This window comes from Pyxicephalus adspersus, chromosome 2, assembly GCF_032062135.1.
Source record: "Pyxicephalus adspersus chromosome 2, UCB_Pads_2.0, whole genome shotgun sequence".
Taxonomy (NCBI): Eukaryota; Metazoa; Chordata; class Amphibia; order Anura; family Pyxicephalidae; genus Pyxicephalus; species Pyxicephalus adspersus.
This window is the reverse complement of record NC_092859.1, coordinates 145,592,080-145,611,869: the sequence shown is the minus strand read 5'-3', so window position 1 is coordinate 145,611,869 and position 19,790 is coordinate 145,592,080. Positions and strand designations below refer to the sequence as shown.

General features: G+C 35.4%; 1 protein-coding gene across 1 annotated transcript in view; it reads left to right on the top strand.

Annotated features, from left to right (window-relative positions):
* NTRK3 (neurotrophic receptor tyrosine kinase 3) overlaps nucleotides 1–19,790 on the top strand; it is a gene marked incomplete in the record, with an annotated part of 446,565 nt that overhangs the window by 129,910 nt on the left and 296,865 nt on the right. The window contains 2 exon segments of the mRNA XM_072402705.1: nucleotides 3,072–3,146; nucleotides 15,502–15,573. Of these exon segments, the coding sequence (XP_072258806.1) occupies nucleotides 3,072–3,146; nucleotides 15,502–15,573 (147 nt within the window).

Below are 19,790 nucleotides of genomic sequence, written 5' to 3'. Positions count from 1 at the left end.
AGACCATTGTAAGCCATATTTCCCTTCCTTATAGGTGTAGCCAGCAATAAGTGATGGAAAAAATAGATTGTGAGCTCTTTTAATAAAATTGATCTCCTTTGAGAGACATTTAGTGATATGACCATGGCCTAAAGCACAGAAGTGTTAACATTTCTGCCTTCCACATAAGCTAGAGTCCTCTAGCTAGATAGTCCATTCTATACAATATTCTTTGAATACAACTTTCAATGCATCACAGGTGGATATTTCCTTTGCTTTCCTCTTCCTATAGCGGATGGCATATACTGCAAGATTAACTCTTCAGTAGGTGGACTGTTTACACAGCATCAGCTTTGCTGTAACTAGTTGTCATAGTGTTTTCCAGCAGATTTATAGATTTACATCACATAGTCATATATCACATCCTGCTTAAGAATTTCCATCAGATCCTATAATTAATGCATGCAAAGTTTATCATTATTTATTCCTAGTCTGACTAGTGCTGCATGTTTATATATGTGTAAATAAAGCTGTGTGTAAGGGTGTAGATTAGTGCCGGGAATTCTGCTGATCTCCAGCTGGTGAAGATCTACAATTCTAAGCATGTGCTGCTCCAAACATATGAAGGCAGGTCATCGGTAATAAGGATACTTCTCCTGCCACCTACAGAGAGCAACGCTTGTTAGCAAATTGGATCCATGTTCTTGAGAAATGTTTTATATCAGGCGACACCAGGAAACAATAGATATTTTACAAAAGTGATGGAAAGAAAATGTCTCTTTCAGCCAATCATATCTAATTCCTAGCTGTCATTTTTCTGGTCTTAAAGCAAAATGATGTATAGAGTTGCTATGGACAGCACCACATTATTTCTTTTTTCATGGATTGACCTGTTTATAAATGATGGCCCGTTCCTTAACAGAGTATATAATGCTGAAAATGTTGTATTCATGGTACTAGGGGAAGATTCATTTTTCAGGAATGTAAAATAATACCCTTTTTTTATTCAAAAAATAATAAACAATTTTTATTGTTTACTAATAAACAAATTATTATTACAATCATAGAACCTAGCAAGGTAAGATCGAAGATTTAGCTGATTTCATAAAGTTCAAATTCAGATTTCAGCACCAAGCGTCTTTAGAGAAAATGTTCTTCTAATGCTCTGTTTAAACATTAAGGAGAAACAAAACGTTAGAGAGTTTAACATGTAATTCATCATACTTTAAAAATAGTGATCCATCCTAAGAATCTCACACCCCTACAATTGTTACCATTTGTTTTTCACATATTGCTGTTATCTATCGTCCCCCTGAATCTCAGCATCTTTCTCAGCATGGTCTCCTCACTCTTTTGCTTGTCCTCCAATAGGAGATATACATTTCCTCTCTCAGCTCTAAACTTTGTTTATTCACTTTCTTTTTGACAACTTCATCATCTCTCATCTTTGTATTTGTATGTGCTCTAGTTTACAAGCACCCCCTTCACCATCTCTAATATTTACCTTCTTGTTGCCACATCCAAAATTGAATTGAACGTATGAGAAATGGAAATATGAAAGATGCAATTGCTTGCATTTTTCAAAGTTTCATGACTTTGTGAGTCAAGCATCCAGTTAGGTCTAGAATGTATGTTCAAGGTCAATAACTTACAAGGCGGTAAAGTCAAGATCGAGTAGAACCTCGATAATCCGTCACCCACGGGGAATGGCCGATTCCAGGTAAGTGTAGTGTCCAGTTACCTGAGGTTTGCTTAAACTGAGGTTTCCCAGCTATTCAGCACTAGACTTGAATGGGGAGACTTGTTCCTATTCACCTCTAGTGCTAAATGGCTGAGAAAAGGGAAACTCTGATGACGCTTGAGCCAGGGCTCTCCTGACAGCTCTGATCTTATTGCTTCTGCAGCTCTAGCGGAGCTGTGTTATGTGTTTATGGATGCAGAACACGTGATAAAAACCCTGGACCTAGCACCCTTAAATGTCAGCAATGGAAGGTCCACCACCAGGGTTCCCCCAGAGGTTGCTGTGGGTCTCTTGAGCAATCTGTGCCTCTCAGGTAATTTTAAATAACATCATTGGACTTTTTGGCTATCTGTTAGGGTAACATTCTTCCCAGTGGCCACTAATAAAAAATTCTAATGGGTTCCCCCATATAAAGAAAGTCAAGAATTGTTGGTCTACATAAACATAGGTGGGGTTTACATACTCTACATTGAACCTCCATTGGGGGGCAAAACACATCTGAGCGTGCCTGTTCTGTGGTCACCTGGAACCATTAAAGGCTTGAGCTTGACATGAATTTATGGTGTGTGGCCTGTCCTTTTCTTTTGTGCCTGGTGTTGGAGAGCTGATATGACCCATTGTTGGTTTCAAAGCTGTCTACTGTGAATGGTAGAGCTGTCCAAATTTTTACTCACCATGGGGTATATTATACTTTATTTCTCATTACAAAAGTTGTGTGTGGTAGATAAGGATAATCAAGAATTAACTATAGATAGTTGTAACAGACAAGCAGAAATTGAAGCAACATGTTTTTGGTATTTAAATGGGAAGCAATGAGGTTTAGCTATGATCTGTCTGTGCTTATTGGTGTTTGATGCAATGCCCAGGTTCTTCTATGCTTAGTTAGACATCTCAGGTGTAAAGTAAATGTGGTCTCTTCAGAGGAGTTTTTTTTTTTTTTTGGTTCATAAAGTTGCACTTACTGTATATCCCTGTGCAACTCCATCAAATTCCAATTAGAAGCATTGGGTTATTAACTAAATGAGATCACAGGAAAGGAATGGGTTATGCAATCTCCATCAACTGCCTTCTAAAAAGAGTCCCATGATTTCTCATCAGCTACCACTTAGTCCTAACTGGGCTTCTCAGTCCAGCAGGCAGCAGAAGTTCATTCATCCATCTTGTTAATTGGTGTCTTTGATTAATTAGTTGATCTGGTCAGTCTTCAGTAATGTGTGTTACTTTCTATTCCCTGGCAATATGTTGAACTGAATCAATTATCTCCTTTCTATAAATAGCACTGCATCAGTAAATGAACACTGTACTGTCATGAAGCAACCTTGGCTAATATCCACCTGCTTTTTCTTTACAGAGAAATAGAAAACTGGAAAGGATTACACACATTGAATGCCGTGGACATGGAACTTTATACTGGACTCCAAAGGCTGTGAGTGCCAACCCTAACTATTTGAATTTTACAGTATATTGACAATTGATTTGAATCAAATATGGAAATATCATTAAAAGCATTAAGACAAATATACCATATGTTCACGTTTTAGTTTTCTTTTTTAAATATTATTACATTTGTAGCTTTAGACAAAGAAGGTAAATATGCAGTGTTCTCCATAAACCAGTGATGCAAGATGTTACAGCCATGCAGGTGTGACTTTGTGCCTGATGTGCAATTAATCTGTCCCCCTTCTTCACACCTGCAGATGCTTGGGCTAAATTCACCACTAGTTATAATCTGCTAATAATAGAGCCTCCTATATGAGGTAAAGATCACTGCTGGGCTAATTAGCATTCACACTGATGTTAAATGGAGTGTCTGTAGTTATGAATGTATGTCTGGACATTCCAAAGTGGCAGGCCTGGTCCTATGCATGAATAGCAAAATCTGAGACAAGCAGCTGTATGAATCCATAAATAGGTTTTATGTTATATTAGAAAATGCAAATCCTTTTGCACACCATTTTCCCATTTATCACTAGTCCTCCTACAATCTTGAGCTTAGTCACTGGCTCAACAGCACCATTTTCACTAAACAATGTGGTGTATTTTGGAAATATCAGCAACCAATATACCCCTGCACCCCATCCTCAGTTCAAAAGGCCCATAACATATCCTTGTTCCCCTTCTCCAGTTCATCAACTGAGAATCTGTTGATGAACTGGAGAATCTAATTTCCCATCCTATCTCACCTGTCCGAAAGATACTTTGCAATATGTAACTTCTTTTACATGCACTTCCATCTCGAAGTAAGAATAAATCAAAGAGAATAAGTTATTCTAGAGCAATGATAATATAATGTGAAGTAACCTGTAGCAGCCAGAAATAATTTGTTCTTTGATCTTACGATATTAAGTTGAAACTTTGAATTCTATATATTATATTTATATATTTGCACTGTTAATTGAATAAATCCAAATGCATCTGCCAACCATTTTGGTTACTAAACCAAGACTAGGGTTACACTAAAACTTTTCTAAGCCTTGGTCAGTCATATTGGGGTATATTTAAATCAGAGATAACAACAAAGCTCAATTTTCAGTACAAAATCTAAGATAACTAATAATCAATATTGTACACTAGAGATGAGCTTCAAAAGTCAACTCTGTATCAAATGTGGCCATATTGAGCAAAACAAACTATTCACTAGATTAATTGAAAAAAAATCAGCAATACAAGAATGTTGTGGGTTTGTATTGCAGTCTATCCAGCTACCATTTTTGTCCACTAAATGGGATTAATTACAAAGACCTGTGCAGTAGTTCATAGTGTTGCTAAAAATGAGGGCTATAAGCTAGAACCTCCATCTTTCCTGCATCCCTGATATTTATTTCCAGACCAGTTAGAGATAGATTGCTCAATATGTATTGGCTTTGAAGCAAATCTCATCTATGAAATTAAATTCAGTCTTTGTTGGGGCTACAACATAAAACCGAGGTTCCCTTGGTAGTGCTATAGACATTGCATTGAACAGGGCTTTGCAATATCTTTATTAAGAAGAATAAAAAAATTACCTAAATATTCATCAGACCAACATTACAGGATACTATGTAGAACCCCCCAGTTAATCCCTCTTTTCTGGATGGACTATATTGGGCTTATATAGATCTTCATTATGTAGAAACAGCCTAAATCCAACAGTAATCCCAACACAGCACTAGTTTACATAGTACATAGTAACAGGTAAGTACATAGCAGCAATGCAATGCAGATTATACTTCTGTTTGCTACAGTGCACATCTGGAGGTGTCCAATCAAACACGGTATTAAAACTAAGGAGAAGTCCAGTGTTAGTTCAGATACATGACCGACTGCGCAGTATTAAAGCTGGAAAGGAATTACAGGGTATTAAAACAATAAATCATACTATTATTTATACCATTACATGACTAGGGAAATTTAAATGCTCCTCACAGGTTCACCTTCACCTCTCCACACATCTAACCCCATCCCACCTCAAAAATTACTCACCATGAGAACTGGCTGTAGTATGTAAAATGGACATACTACAGCCAGATCTCACGGCGAGTAATTTTACACACATATTTCCAAATTATTAAAATATATTTGAACATTTACATTTATTACCTAATTTGTATTTTCAGGGAATAATCTATTTGAATCTTTAAGGATACACTGATTCAGCTCTCCCCTATAAATTTGTACAGCAATATGTCAAGTGTACGTAAATGCACTAATATTGATGTTCAACTTGCTTTTTTTCTGTATAAATGTGTACATTTTGGATAATGGTTTATCTTTATATTTAGATATAATTTTGATCTCAATGGTCCCCTGAGAAAGCCAAGGGGCGAAACGCGTCGGGCACTTGAGATTTTGTTTGAAAAACAGCCTATGACATAGACCCTATCTATTGTTCTAAGCACTTATATCTTGTATAATTTTGATTCATACAGTAGTACAGTTGGCCTATGTTGGAAATAGGACTGCATTTCTGTGTGAATAAATAACACTTTTTAAATGGGATTGCCAGTAAAAGCCTGCTCATTCCTTCACTGTGTCCCCATTGTAGATTTACCCAGGCTTGGCAGTTATCAACTGAGCTAATCTAGGAACCCTCCTTGGTAGACCCCCTTCCTCCAAAGTTTTCTAAAGGAAGACTGTTAAATAATGACGACCTTTGAAAGTATTACCTCGCTATATGTCACATGTGAGCAGGAAGGAGCCAGGTTTAATAAAAGACATCTGGACAAATCCAGATGGCAACCACCACTATGGTGTAGAAAGAAAAAAAGGCATTTAGGTCAAAGCAATTAACACTTGAACTGGACATATATTACATGTCTTGTTAGGAATTGTATGCTACATATTTGAAAATTTTGTTGTTGACTTTTAATAGTGAAGTCCACTCTTGGTAAGTTCAACCTTTCAGGCATGCAGAACAGTGGCCATGTTTGTGAAATACGTCCTGTATATCAATATAACTTATTATAGAAAACAGTAAATGTCATTCATCAGAGCAGAATAAAAATCTGATTAAAAACTATCACAAAAAATAAAAGCTATACATTACCTGCTTCTGGTACACCTGATTGGCAACTGTCAACGTGATGCAGGTCCTTTAATAGGACGGTGGTAAGAGAAAGCCTAAAAATAGATTATTCCATAGAAACCAATAAAGCATTTAGATAAATATAGAAATAATGAAAGAAAATTACATGTTGCTGTAAGCTTGGCAATTTATTTTGCCGTTGGTAACCTTTGTATAGGTATTTTCACATATGTAGATTTCCTCAGTGTATTCCCAGTATTTTGGTGAACACTTGGAGCATATTTAAGATGCATTGGCCTTCTGCAGAGTACAGGAACTGGCAAGCTCCTAACAAAAGGCTTTATTAGCTCATGCTAATGAAGTTGTTTGTAGAGCTCCACATCCTGTAAAATTCCTAGACCTTCACATAAAATGCTCACTTACAAAATCTGGACTAATGCCTTTACTGTGACAAATGACTTTTACCAAACACGATGGACTTCATTGGATGCACTGTCTAAGTGATGAACAGTTCTAATGGCATTTTCCTACTATAAATGCTTAGTTGGAAAAATGTATTTTATAGTCAGATTCACTGGATTTCATATAATTTGTTTGTGACCTGCTGATTATCACTTCCCAATCAAACAAATGCTGTTGTTTGGTGCGTGTCATATAAATTCCCCATGGATGCATATTGAAAATTATAATAATTATATTATTAACATAATAATAAATATTATAATAAAAAAGGGTCTAAACATTCTAGATATGCAAATCTTTGTACATTGCAATCACATGCTTTCTGTTTATTGACTGCACTGAATAAAAGCAAATATTTTGTTTTCTTAGCCATTTTTTTTTATTCTGTTCTATTTAAAAGCCCCATAATGAAAATATTAGATTGTGATGTCCCTTTACAGGCACTAGCTGCTATAGAGTGACAATGCTTTGACCATGTCTCCTACCGGTAGTAGTGTTTTTTGCATTTTTGTTCTGCCATTTGGATTTCCAGTTGCCATTTCAGTATCTAATATATGGGAATGTACTTCTGTTGTTAGCTTTCCCGTGAGATGCCATACAGCCATTGCTGGAATGCATGCAGATATCAATTATCTATAAAATGCCATAGTAGATTGGCAGCACAGATACACAAAAGAGAAAATAGTAAAAAATAATATTTTTTTTTTAAGAAAAAAGGAAAGGTTTATCATGCATAGTGCTGGAGTAGCAAGTAGCATTTTTTTAATGGGAGGCCATGGTTCTGCTAATTGGTAGGCAGATATAAAAGACGTTAATGTAGCTCGGCCATATTAATAAATCATTCAGATGCAAGATGTATAAATACATGAAATTAACTTTATCAGCCTCCTCTGTACAGTAGGGCTAAAGTGTATAAGGAAGAATCGCAAGGAGCCAATCAGTACACTTACTGACAAGAAGTATGGTGATAGGAAGGGAAAACAAAGTGAGCGACAGAGATGAGTCTAGATTGTGAATAACCCAGTCACTGATTGAAATAGGTCTGGAAGGAGATGAGCTCAGATATACTTGGTTAATGATGCTGGGCCATTGGATTGACATCTAGTGGTACAAAAAAGCATTGCAGAGGAAATCTCTGGACTGAAGGTAAACAGTGCAGCAAAAGTTAGTTTTGTTATTTTATCTTTAATAGGATAATAATTCTTATCATGATATTGTTCAGCTGAAGTTCTAATCTAAATAAACCAGTACTGCATAACAATGTCATAAATAGGCATATTGGTCATATACAAGGAGCTTTTGAAAATATAAATTAGCTTTCAGGGAAATAAAAACTAGCAATATTAGAGGCAGACAAGTTAATGCAGAGATCAATGCTTTTCCATAAGGTTAGCCTCACACTAACTGCCTCTGTAAACCTAACACTAATCCTCATGGTAACCTTTCCATTAACCCCAATTATTACATTAGGCTTCTCACTTCTGACTGTAACTCCAACATTAACCTCTACATTAGTGCAGCTCTCTACACAGTGGAACTCCAGACACAAACAGAATTAAAAGGATAAAGGACAGAAATTTATATTTTTTTCAACAAAAATAATGCTTTCATTGATGGAAAAGAAAGATAGATTACTTGTTTTGTCCTCTAATAGGGACCGTTCCTCAAATCTATAATCTTTAAGCAAGTAAATGGTTACCTGCCTATTAGTCCCCTTGTAACAGATACCAACCTCAGTACACCAGCCTAACACGCAATAGAAATCCTGTCCAATCTATTCTCTGCTGGGGTGACTGGTTAAGATGGATGTTGTCCAGTCCATGCCCTGCTAGTTTGATTGACATTCTAAAGTATTATTCTACTGAGTGGGGGTGAGGACAAGAAAGTTCTATACTTTAGTGTCACTCTCCACGAACGTCCCTGAATCTGCCCTCAATTTGGAGAAAACTGTAATCAAATAAATGGTACCTAGCAGTGACATAAAAATTGTGATAACACCAATAGTGTATGACATAATTATAGTACAGCATCATAATATCATCATATTGTACATGTGCCATTATGCTATTGGAGCTTCCCATTATAACACGCCTGGTGTGAAACCTGAACAATCATAGATAGAGTAAAAATACAGAGGTCGCCTTATCCCTGCAGATTCAGTTTGGGATCTGGTTCTTCAAGCCTTGAGCTTATATATATATATATATATATATATACACACTCTGGAACTTTGATGGCCCCAATTTCAGCCAACCGTGCAAATGGTTATAATTGTACATATTTTCAGGAAAATTGTGTAATGGATATTTTTAATGAATTCTAGCATGCAGCTCAATTATCCATGATTTTCAATTATTCTGTTATACGCTCCATAAGTTCAGCATGGATAATCAAGTTACCATTGCAATCTCCCATCTTTAGTCTACCCAAGACTCAACATGCCAGAGCTAGTTATGATATCCATAGATTTTTTTTCCTAACTCAAGAAAACATACTCTGGGTGACATATTTAGACTACCATTGCTGATCTGTACTTTTGAAAATTGAAGTTGCCTGCTTGTCATGCTGAACCAATGGCTTCAAAAAGAAAATGTGGGTCTGTAATGGCAGTTATACATAATACATCTCTCTTGACAGATTATCTTTGCCTGTGCTTGGACAGGAACTTGGAACAACAACTGCCAGCTTTCTTATAAATCTTATAAATCCAGTAGATGATATCCTTTATAGATATCTACCTTAGCCTTCCTATCAACTCCATTTTATTATTTATTATGTAGCTGTCTCAATACGTGTAGCATAAATATTGCTGTGCTAAAATGTGACTTGATCACACATTCTTTTGTTTGATAGGTCACCATATAATAGTGAAAATGGTTTACCTGATAGTAAACCGTATTCATATTGTGTTCTAATACTCTAGGATAGCCTCAGTAAGACTTCTAATGTAAAAATTGGTCCAGTGACTTGTCCACTTGGATATAATAATTTCCTATTGTAAGTGGGTACATCATCTAGGAAATACCCAATGACAATAGGTCCTGGTATTAGATGTGCAGAAGATAGGTACTTTAGGTGGAACCACAATAGTTTGAATATTCTGATCCTAATTTATTAAAACTCTCCAAAACTGGAGAAGATAGACTACCATGAGAGAATCTGGGCGATCCAGGAAATGTGTAATAGATCTCATCATTTCAAGTTTGCTAGATTTTGCAGGTTCTCTCATGGTAGTCTATCTTCTCTGGTCTTGGGGAGCTTTAATAAATCAGGCCCTTGACTTGAAATCATGCTTTCCAAGGCATATGACAAGGCTGGTGTTAGAATTGTGGTTTTATTGTCTGCCCATTTTTAGAACAAGGCTACATTTGCTGCAGCTTATTGGCTGTTGTATGCTATGGTAAGTATATATAGCCATGTAAAGGAGAGAGGGGAGATAGCTCTCTTATTCCTATTCACTTCTTATCCAAATTCCAATCCAATAACATGACCTGATTTGGTCTCGATGCAAATAAATGAATGCCATTAGCGTTCTAGGTATGGAACACCAAGGAACAACAGCCTAGGGGAAAGTATATGTTGCATAGCAAGGGTAAGAAAAGGGCTTTTTGTGAGTTGAGTGAGGTGAATCAATCATACTAATTTAAAACACATACCAGCAAACCAAATTCACTCATTTTTAAATATACTCTGGAAAAGCCTTTTTTAATGTTTTCAAAATGGGGGAACCCTTAAAATATTTTTCAGTTCGCTAGGGAACTTCTACTATAATTACTATACACAGCTCATAGTATACAGTATTAACATGGTGGTCAGTAGGAATAATGCCCCTTATGTTGTTAGCCAGTGGGAGTAATGTCACCCTTACAGATAGCCAAAAAGATCATTGGTGTCACCTAAACTGAGAGGCAAAATTACTCATAAGGAACCCCTAGGAACCTTTGGAACAACCTTAGGGTTCCACAGATCCCTGGATGGGAAGCCTTTTAAATATTGTCATTTAAAGTGGAACTAAACCAAAAACCAAAAACTCACACTCACTTTTCCTCCAGCAGAGCCCCCAATTTCACTGCTGCTGTCCTCGATTGGGTCCAATGCTGTCTTCTTCCTTCTTCTGAGTACATCACCTAATCTGGCACTGTGCAGGCGTGAGATCAGGTGATGTATCGTACTGTAAATGGGGAAAAAAGAGTGCCGATCATATATGGGATTGGCATTTTTCCCCATTACAGGAAAAAAGACCCTTATGCGCTTCCCCGATCTCGGAAGGAGGAAGAGCCAGAAGCCTCCTGGGATGCATGATGTTGGTATCCCAGGAGGCTATGCACTCCCATTCCCCAGACGGGGAGGGGCTATACACAGGTAAAAAACAGGTAAAAAAATAAGTTATTTTTTCCCTAAATTAAAGGGTTGTCTACCCTTGTATGTAAAGTAAAAATTCAGATGATATGTCTGCTTTAGGATGTCCACTAGTATTTCTACAGTATGATACAGTGCAGTTTAGTTAAGTTTAAATCACTTTTACCTTGGAAAGCTCTTTTATATGGAAAAGTTTTTTGCAAATTATTGCAATTATTGCAAAAATAAATACATTTTGCATTCTTAGTGAATATTAAGTTCATAGAAAATTTATAAGCCTAAGTGGTTCAGGGATCAGTAGCAATGGAATTGACCTCTGAGAAAGCATCTCACAACAGTAAGTAATAGAAGAGCCAATCATCTCCACAAAAAACAGGTTTAATAATTAATGCTCACTTCTTTAGAATTGCTTGAATATCATATAATCAAACTTTAATGCTATTTATATCTGAAATTGGCTTTAAAACCTGAGTCTCTGCTTCTTCTTATAGGATTTGTTTGATAGTAAAAGTTTATTGTCTTAATTTGCCAAACCCAAACACCTGTGTCTTCTTCGCTCCTCCAATGACCTACTAATAATGTCCTCACTTATAACCTCATCACACGCACGGCTCCAAGACTTTTCTAGAGCTGCCCCGACTCTCTGGAATGGTTTTCTTTGTCGTACTCGGATTTCTGCTCCTTTAAAAAAGCACTCAAAACCCATCTTTTCAAACTCACCTAATCGTCTTCTTCTGTCTTTTAAAACCCTCACTACTGCCCACCACTACATATCCCCCCTCCTTTTGTGTGCTACTTCCCCCACCTCCTAGATTGTAAGCTCTTTTGGGCAGAGTTCTCGCCTCCTCCTGTGTCACTGTCTGTATCTATTATTGGCAACCCCAATTTAATGTACAGCACTGCATTTTCTGGGATCTCTGGGAAATGAGAAAGTCCATTAACTGGTCCTAGACAAAGTTAAATGTAGCTACTGGATTTAAATGGTTCTAAAACCAAGGATAATTTTTAACAAAGATGTATTGTTTGATCGCACCACTTAAATAATTCCCGTGAGGATATAATGGTATAGTTGCAATTATGTATGTAAGATTACCAATGGCTTGTTAGAAGTAGAAAATATCATTTTGATATGTATGAAAAGAAGAGTTGTGTGAAGAATAAATCAATACAGTAGAAGAATTTAGGGGATCAGAGGAGAATTACTGTATCCGCAGGTCTCCATGGAGTGCTGGTGATTTATTACAGTTAAAAGAATAATGCAGTGATACTTTGTCAATGTTACAGATAAAATAGGTTAGCTTCCAAAGTTCCGCCAGAATCAATCGGGTAATTGGGGGATACATGGCCCTTTTCACCTCCCGTCTGCATGAAATGTGCGCAGGAAGAAGAAAAGAAAAAAAAAAAACAATCTGCGCTGATTGCAACATTTAGGCTAAAACTGTGCTTGTGAAATCGCCAGCTTTCTATAATTTCACATAACTACAGCTTGAAAACAAATCATGTTTACAATAGCTTGTGGCAGAAAATATCACATGGAGCGACTTAGAACAGACGCACCAGTGAGGGCCCGGAGGAAACTGGCCAATGATGCTAAAGGCAAAAATCAACATGTTGTTTTTTCAAAGCAACTGTGTAAAGCAATACAAACATCATGTGGACAGTTGTACTAAATATATCAGCAAAGTATTTATAATTAATAGGAAAAGATAAACAAAAACTGTAATTTTTGGTTCTTTGCAAAAGTTAGTCTTCAGATGGGTTCTTTTACATGTTAAGAACTTTCCCCAAGATTGTGAAAGATGTGCACCACAATACCTGGACCTAAATGGACTTTTTCCTCAAATTTTGTCAAAATTCAGATTCAGCATCAGCCTAAGGATTTATCTGCTAAATGTAAATGTAGGGGGAAAACTTGTTTTGGATAACATAGAAAAGGACTAGATCCCAAATGTGTATTTTGTTGTCTTTGTCCCTTTTCAAAAGATTCACCCTGTTCTTTGTCCACTTTGTAATAATTTTCAATTGAGATAAAGGTAGGGTGAATTATCCAATGTCTGAGATGGGAATACCACGTACACTCATTTTGTTTTGTCTCCAATCACTCCTAACAACCACCAGTCAATGGGAACTGTCTGTTGTGTGTCTGAAGTGGAATTATCATGAACAGAATATGTAAACTGCCATTGCTGAAGTAATTCTAAGGAATGCTAATTGTTTGAATGTAAATGTTGTACATGTTTTTTGGCTTTAAGCTGCTTGTGTGAGCTTAGCTTCATCAGGGTCAATTTCTCACAAGGCCACCTAGGCCGTGTGTGCCATAGCCCAGGGTGTCATAGCCACTGTAGACGGCTTTTGTAATCCTGTATTGGTAAAATATTAACATATAAAAGTGCTTAACATAGAACGGTTCTGCTCACAATATTCATAGCTTCCACCAATGACCTTCATCATCACTATCATCATGGCTGTTCTCTGATATTTGGCCCTCGAACTCAAGCTAGCTGGCCTAGGGGAAAGAAAGTACAAATCTGGCCTTAATTTTCATTCTGGGTCAGTGATTCAGAAAATATTAAAGACAGGATCAGATCACCAACCAGGCAAGTTGCAATTTTTAGAATTGGGTCAGAAATGGCAGCTTACTTCTATATTTTTATATAAATATATTTCCAATAGTCTATTAGGCCGTCTCTAATAGGGGTCTGTTAAAGGTCTAAAAGTTCCTCAAAGACTTAACCCACATTGTGCACTATGTTAATACCTTCAGATGATTATTGCTTACTCCATTTAGTTTAATATATATATATATATATATATATATATATATATATATATATACAGATAGATAAAAAACATACCTTATCTAGGAACAACAGGGGAACTGCAATCTTTTTAACAGATTTTTTTCTTTGTATATACATGTAACGTGGTCAGCCTAATTCAAATAGTTTCATCATTGTGTGTCAAAGTGTTTATTTTGGGTCCATTGGGGAAATGTTAAAATACTATATAAATATATATATATAATAAATATTATTATATAATTTTTACTGTTATATATTGTTGTATATGGTTATTAGGGTTATTATATAGGTATTATGTGCTGTCTGTGCCTCTGCAAGGGAAATTAACCCTCTCTTTATATAATATTGTCCTTGATAGTGATGGAGAATTCAGAATAGAGCTGTAGGGCAATTGTGCTTTAGGGAGATTTTTTTGTTAATACTGTTGTAATCATTGGACAGAAAGTGAGGGTAAATCTCCACAATGGGAACCTGGCATCATATACATTAAACTATTGGGAACCTGATTTTTTTTACATTGTTTACATTTGTATGGGGATGACCAAATATACTTTTAATGGAAGCTCTGCTTCTTGTTTGTAAACGGTTGTTAAAGGATCTGTTTGCTTTAACATGAAACAAATAAAATGCCCCTATAGCCAAAGACCTTGAGTTCTATTTATAAAACAGTGAATCTGATATTCACCAGGCAATCTCTGGTGGAGAATCAACCACTGCTATTAAAAACACATGAACCTGACTTTTTTCAACCAGAGAAATTTTGGTGAATGTCAAATTCACTGCTTTATAAAAATAACCCCAAATGATTTTTCCATAGCCTTTTGAGCACAGGAGGGAGCCCAAGAGCAATGCTATTTTAATAATGCCAATTTATAGCAATTTATAACTGAAAACAATAGTAGTTTTATTATTATTAATATTATTAATAATATTAATAATAATAATAATAATAATAAAAAAACTATGTATATATAATGCCAAAATATTACACAGTTCTTTACATTAAATGACAGACAGATACAAACAATGACACAAAAAGAGGAGGGGACCCGAACGAGCTTTCAATATAAGAGGTTTTATTATAAACCCTATTAGTTCACATAATCTTTGCATTTTTAATTATAATTCATCCTTAAAACTACAAAGCTCAATGTTTAATGTAACAAGAGGAGAAAAAGTTTGTGTTGACCCAATAATTACATAAATAATTTTTCCAACATGTTAGAAAACCAAAGAAACAGAACACCGATAGCAGAAAAAATGTTTATCAAATGTTTTATTTATTTATGTTCCTTATTGAATATTGTTTTATATTACAGTCACTTACTGATAACTACCCTACAAGCGCTACTGGAGGTCTCTGCCAAGAACCAACTTCTATTCTGGTGCAATATGACTTCCTAATTATACTTTTAATCAAGTATTTTGTTACACAGGAAACATATGTCTATTATACGTCTATCATGCAAAAGAAAAATAATATGCCGCACATATAATATAGTACCTTATATGTAACTGAACAACTACAGATGATAATGATAATTGGAATACCTACTAATATATATATATATATATATATATATATATATATATATATATATGTAGCTAAGGTACTGCAATATTAATAATAAAACCTTTACATCTGTTGTTTACAGAACGATCAAGGATTCTGGACTCAGGAGCATACAGCCGAGGGCGTTTTCCAAGAATCCACATTTGCACTACATGTAAGTGATATATAACTTTTATCTTTTGTTTACTTTTTTAAATGTTTCTTAGACATGATTGCATTCATAATGGGTGATAAAAGCAGTGGGGTCATGTATCCCAAATAAACAAACTGGTAATTGATAATTATGATAAATGAAAGTTATTTTTGTAATTACCCTTAAGGCTTACTTTAACTGTTATAAGTATGTAGTGATTAGAGCAGAAGGGATCTTAAAATGTGACTATTAGTTAATATCATTGCTAGAGGTGCGATCGTAGTAATGTTTTGGAAATTCAGAATTACAAAATTCTTACATTTTCTTACTGCTGTCTGTATATGACAGAGTTGTTATGCATTATTTTAATTCTTAAAACTTTCATACAAGAATAAAAAATGTTTTTTTTTTTGGTCAAATGACTTATTTTCAAATCTCGTTGGTTAGAAGTAAATGTTGCTATTAGGAAAATAGGAATCCTAGAGATGACTTTGGCTTGTTATTTGTGTTTATAATAGCATACTAGAATTACATTCAGCTGTTTATTTTATGCAGGTCCCCAGAGACACATTGCTATAGGCACTAAAAGGGAGATTTGCAAATGTACAAAATACATTTTATGCTTTTTATTATGCTTATATATTTAATATTTGGAAAATATAAAGGGCTTGTTGAGAAAATGAAGGCTGGTCCACAGGAGGTGAGGCCGTCATGTGGTTACTTGTTCTTTGCTGTTGACAGCCATTCCCATGCTATATCCAGTGGCTGTCCAGCTGACCATAGGTTACAAATGGGCATGGTAAAGGGTAGTTTACTACCATACAAGCTCAGAAACACTTGTTCATATTAAACCTGGTGGTGGGACGGCAAGGAGACTGGCAGTTTTCAAGCCTTTAGAGTAGCTTAGAACCAATCTTTCCTCTGGTTGTGAAAAGTAAGTCTTAAGTTGCAGTTGTTCCTTTTTTATCTCTTTATGCTAAACATCAAAAGGAATAACTTGATTGGCTGGTAATATAAACTTTAAAATACATTTGTTTGGCCTTTAATATCCTACTAAAACATATAGGTAGGAATCAACTATTTAGACATTTGACAATATGTAGCTGTCCTGCTGGCTACACTGTAAACTCCACTGTCTTAAAGAGAAAATCTTGTTAAAGAGTCTAAAATATCTTATAGGAGTGCCAATCCCTGGTCTACAACTGCATACGGCTATTCCATTCATCAGCCTTTATGTTAATATTGTGACCTGTAGTGATATAGATGATGGTAGTTGATGCCACATGGCACAGATAGGAATACAGGTTTCTGACATTCCAAGAAGTGCTGGTTACAGATTTTTCAGCAAATAACTTTCTTTAGTTAGGACAGCGTAATGCAGCAGTCCGATCTTTGGACCATACATTTTTTTTATTATTATTATTTTTTTGCAGGAAGGGAGCAACCTAGCTATTTTTAAGCAACTTTAAAACATTAAGACCATTGGGTTAACAAAAGGTTATCATAAGTCTAAACACCCAACATCCAAATTTGTGCATGTTTAAAGGGACTCACAGGAACAACACTTCATCATTTGTAAAGAATAAAAGCAGGCTCCATACTTAGCTTTCGACAAATCATTTGTTAAAATCCTTTTAAATGCCCAACACTTTTGCAGATATTAGACCAGTCAGATGATTCCAATACCTGTTCTACCACTGCAAGCAACGACAAGCTGACAATAGAGATTACTGAGCATTTGGGAGGAGGTATTCAACACACCTAGAAGTTTGGAATATGCAGTGGTTGGAGTTTAAATAAATAAACTACCTGAAATAATATTGCTGTAATTGTTACTTGTATATGTACTTAATTTTCCATTAAGTAAAAAAGATATTCAAGTATGCAAAGGCAAATACAATGGTACAAACTGGTGTCAATACACTTTGCCCTCAGAAGAATTTATATCTCAGCGGTGTGAAGACTGTTTACTTAAAATGTACCCAAACTCAGAATTTTTACTTTACATAAAAGGGTAGACAACACTTTTATTTAATATAGAAATTTTGTGGGTTTTTTTTTAAGTGCAACACCCTTTAAAAAAAAAAAAAAAAAGGTGCAGCACCGCACCCTTAATTCTTGATGGCCTAGACAATCAAAAATTAATGGGACCGCAGGGCCTCCCCGGATACCTGTGTCATGTATCACGGAAGGCTCTTGGCTGATCAATCTACGCATGTCGGAGATGCCCTTTCATCAATAGAAAAAAAATTGCCAATCTCACTCATGAAACTAGACATACAAATTTCACTGGAAGCGTGTATGTTTATTGAGATTTCTCAATAAGGTAAAGCCGTTTTCAGTTTTAATTACGTGTAAGGTAAAATAACCATGAGTTTTTTTTCCACACAAAATGGAATGATTAGCTGTATTTTCTAAGCTCCGTGACAATTCACTTTGCATAGTGAATGTTCACATCACTAACCATCTCTGCTCTTTTAGTAAATCAACCCAATTAACTCTACTTGAATCCTAGCTTGCCAGATCTCAGATAGTCTCTTGTTGCCAGAAATGCAATTGTAATTATTCTTTAACTTGATCTGATTGGAACCAGAATCTAAATGCTGGATGCTGTTAATTCAATTCTGATTTTCCATGGAGTGCATAAATCATGTTCAAGTGTGAACCATTTACCTATATCCAATTACAGGATCCCTTGTGATAGAAAAAAATCCACCTTTTTACTTTTCTTCTCAAATACTTGATTAAATCCACAGTTCAAAGTATTTTACTTTTTAATTTCCGCTCTTGAAGTTGTCCAGTTTTGTCACCTGATTAAGTGATCAGTGATTATCTCATCATTTCATGGTACCCAACAGACCTTTCTACTTTATTACAGCAAACATACAAATTTCATTTACTTGCCTAGCACTTTTTTTGTTCAGTTATTTCAAGTTGAATAAGGGTTCTTCCCACGGCAATGAGATATTGATAGATTTATGATACCAAAAAGGTTTAATTTGCACATGACTATTTTAGAATTACATTGTTGAAGACGAAAATTATTCTAGGACTATCTTTAGGATGATGTCAGGACACAAATAATATTTGGATTGTTTAGTATTGTGGCACCCTAGGGTTCCTTTGGAGGTTGCTGGGGGTCTGTTTGTGATTCACAGGTCATTTTAATAAACACCAATGATCTTTTTGGCAATCTGTCAGGATGATATTCTTCCAATTGGCAGTGTAAGAGACATTCTTCTGTTTGACCACCACACTAATGTACTGTGAGCTATGGATATAGTAATTATAGAAGGGGTCCCCTGAAGACCAGAAAGTTATTTCAGGGGTTGAAAAGGTTGAGAAAAACTGGTTTACATGAACAGTTTATTGTCTCTTAACCAGAATTAGAAGCTTGCAGTTTACTACTCACTTATCAATGGTTGAACCAATGGCTGGGTAAGCTTATATGATTGGATTCAATGATCACTTGTGTTTGATCTTTGGTTCAATAAACTACGTAGAACATATAAATATGCTATCAATACATTATTGAACAAAGTTGCCAAACTGCACCACAGCCAGCCTTAATATCTTTGTAAGTTGATCTTCCATTAGACCAAAAAGTCATTCCACACTAATCAATTCTGTAACGTTTGGGAAAACTTCTATTACTTACTAGCTCATTTGAATTAAATTGTTACTTTATGTTATTGCCCAATAGTAGAACAATACCTTCTCGCACAAGTTTTAAAAAGTAATAACTTTACCCTTTAGTTTCAGTAAAAATAAGTTAACGCGTAAGTAAATGTTGGTTGATTACACCTTGATGAATGCAGTCCTATACTTTAAATCTCTTTTTCTTAGGCTAGAGTTTACAACGCCTCTTTAATTTGTTCTGTGACTTATTTGTAATTTCTTTAATCCTTGTGTTTCAAATAATGTTTTACTTTGTACAGCCTCATATTGATTTTTGAAAGTCTAAAGACTAAACATTTAGCAATACAAGTTAAACATTGTAAACATGTCCTCATGAATACGAACAGCCGTTTAATTGAATCTGATATCGGATTTCAGAGGTTCATAAACTTTACAAGCACAAATAAAACTTTGCTACTTTCTTTCTACTTTTAAATTGTTCTTTATAAGAGTTGTTTAAGATGAAGTTCATGATTCTAAGGTCACATAATAAAAGGAAAACCTTGTTTCTAATATCAATATATTAGGCTTATTAGATCTGTTATTGACTGTTGATCATC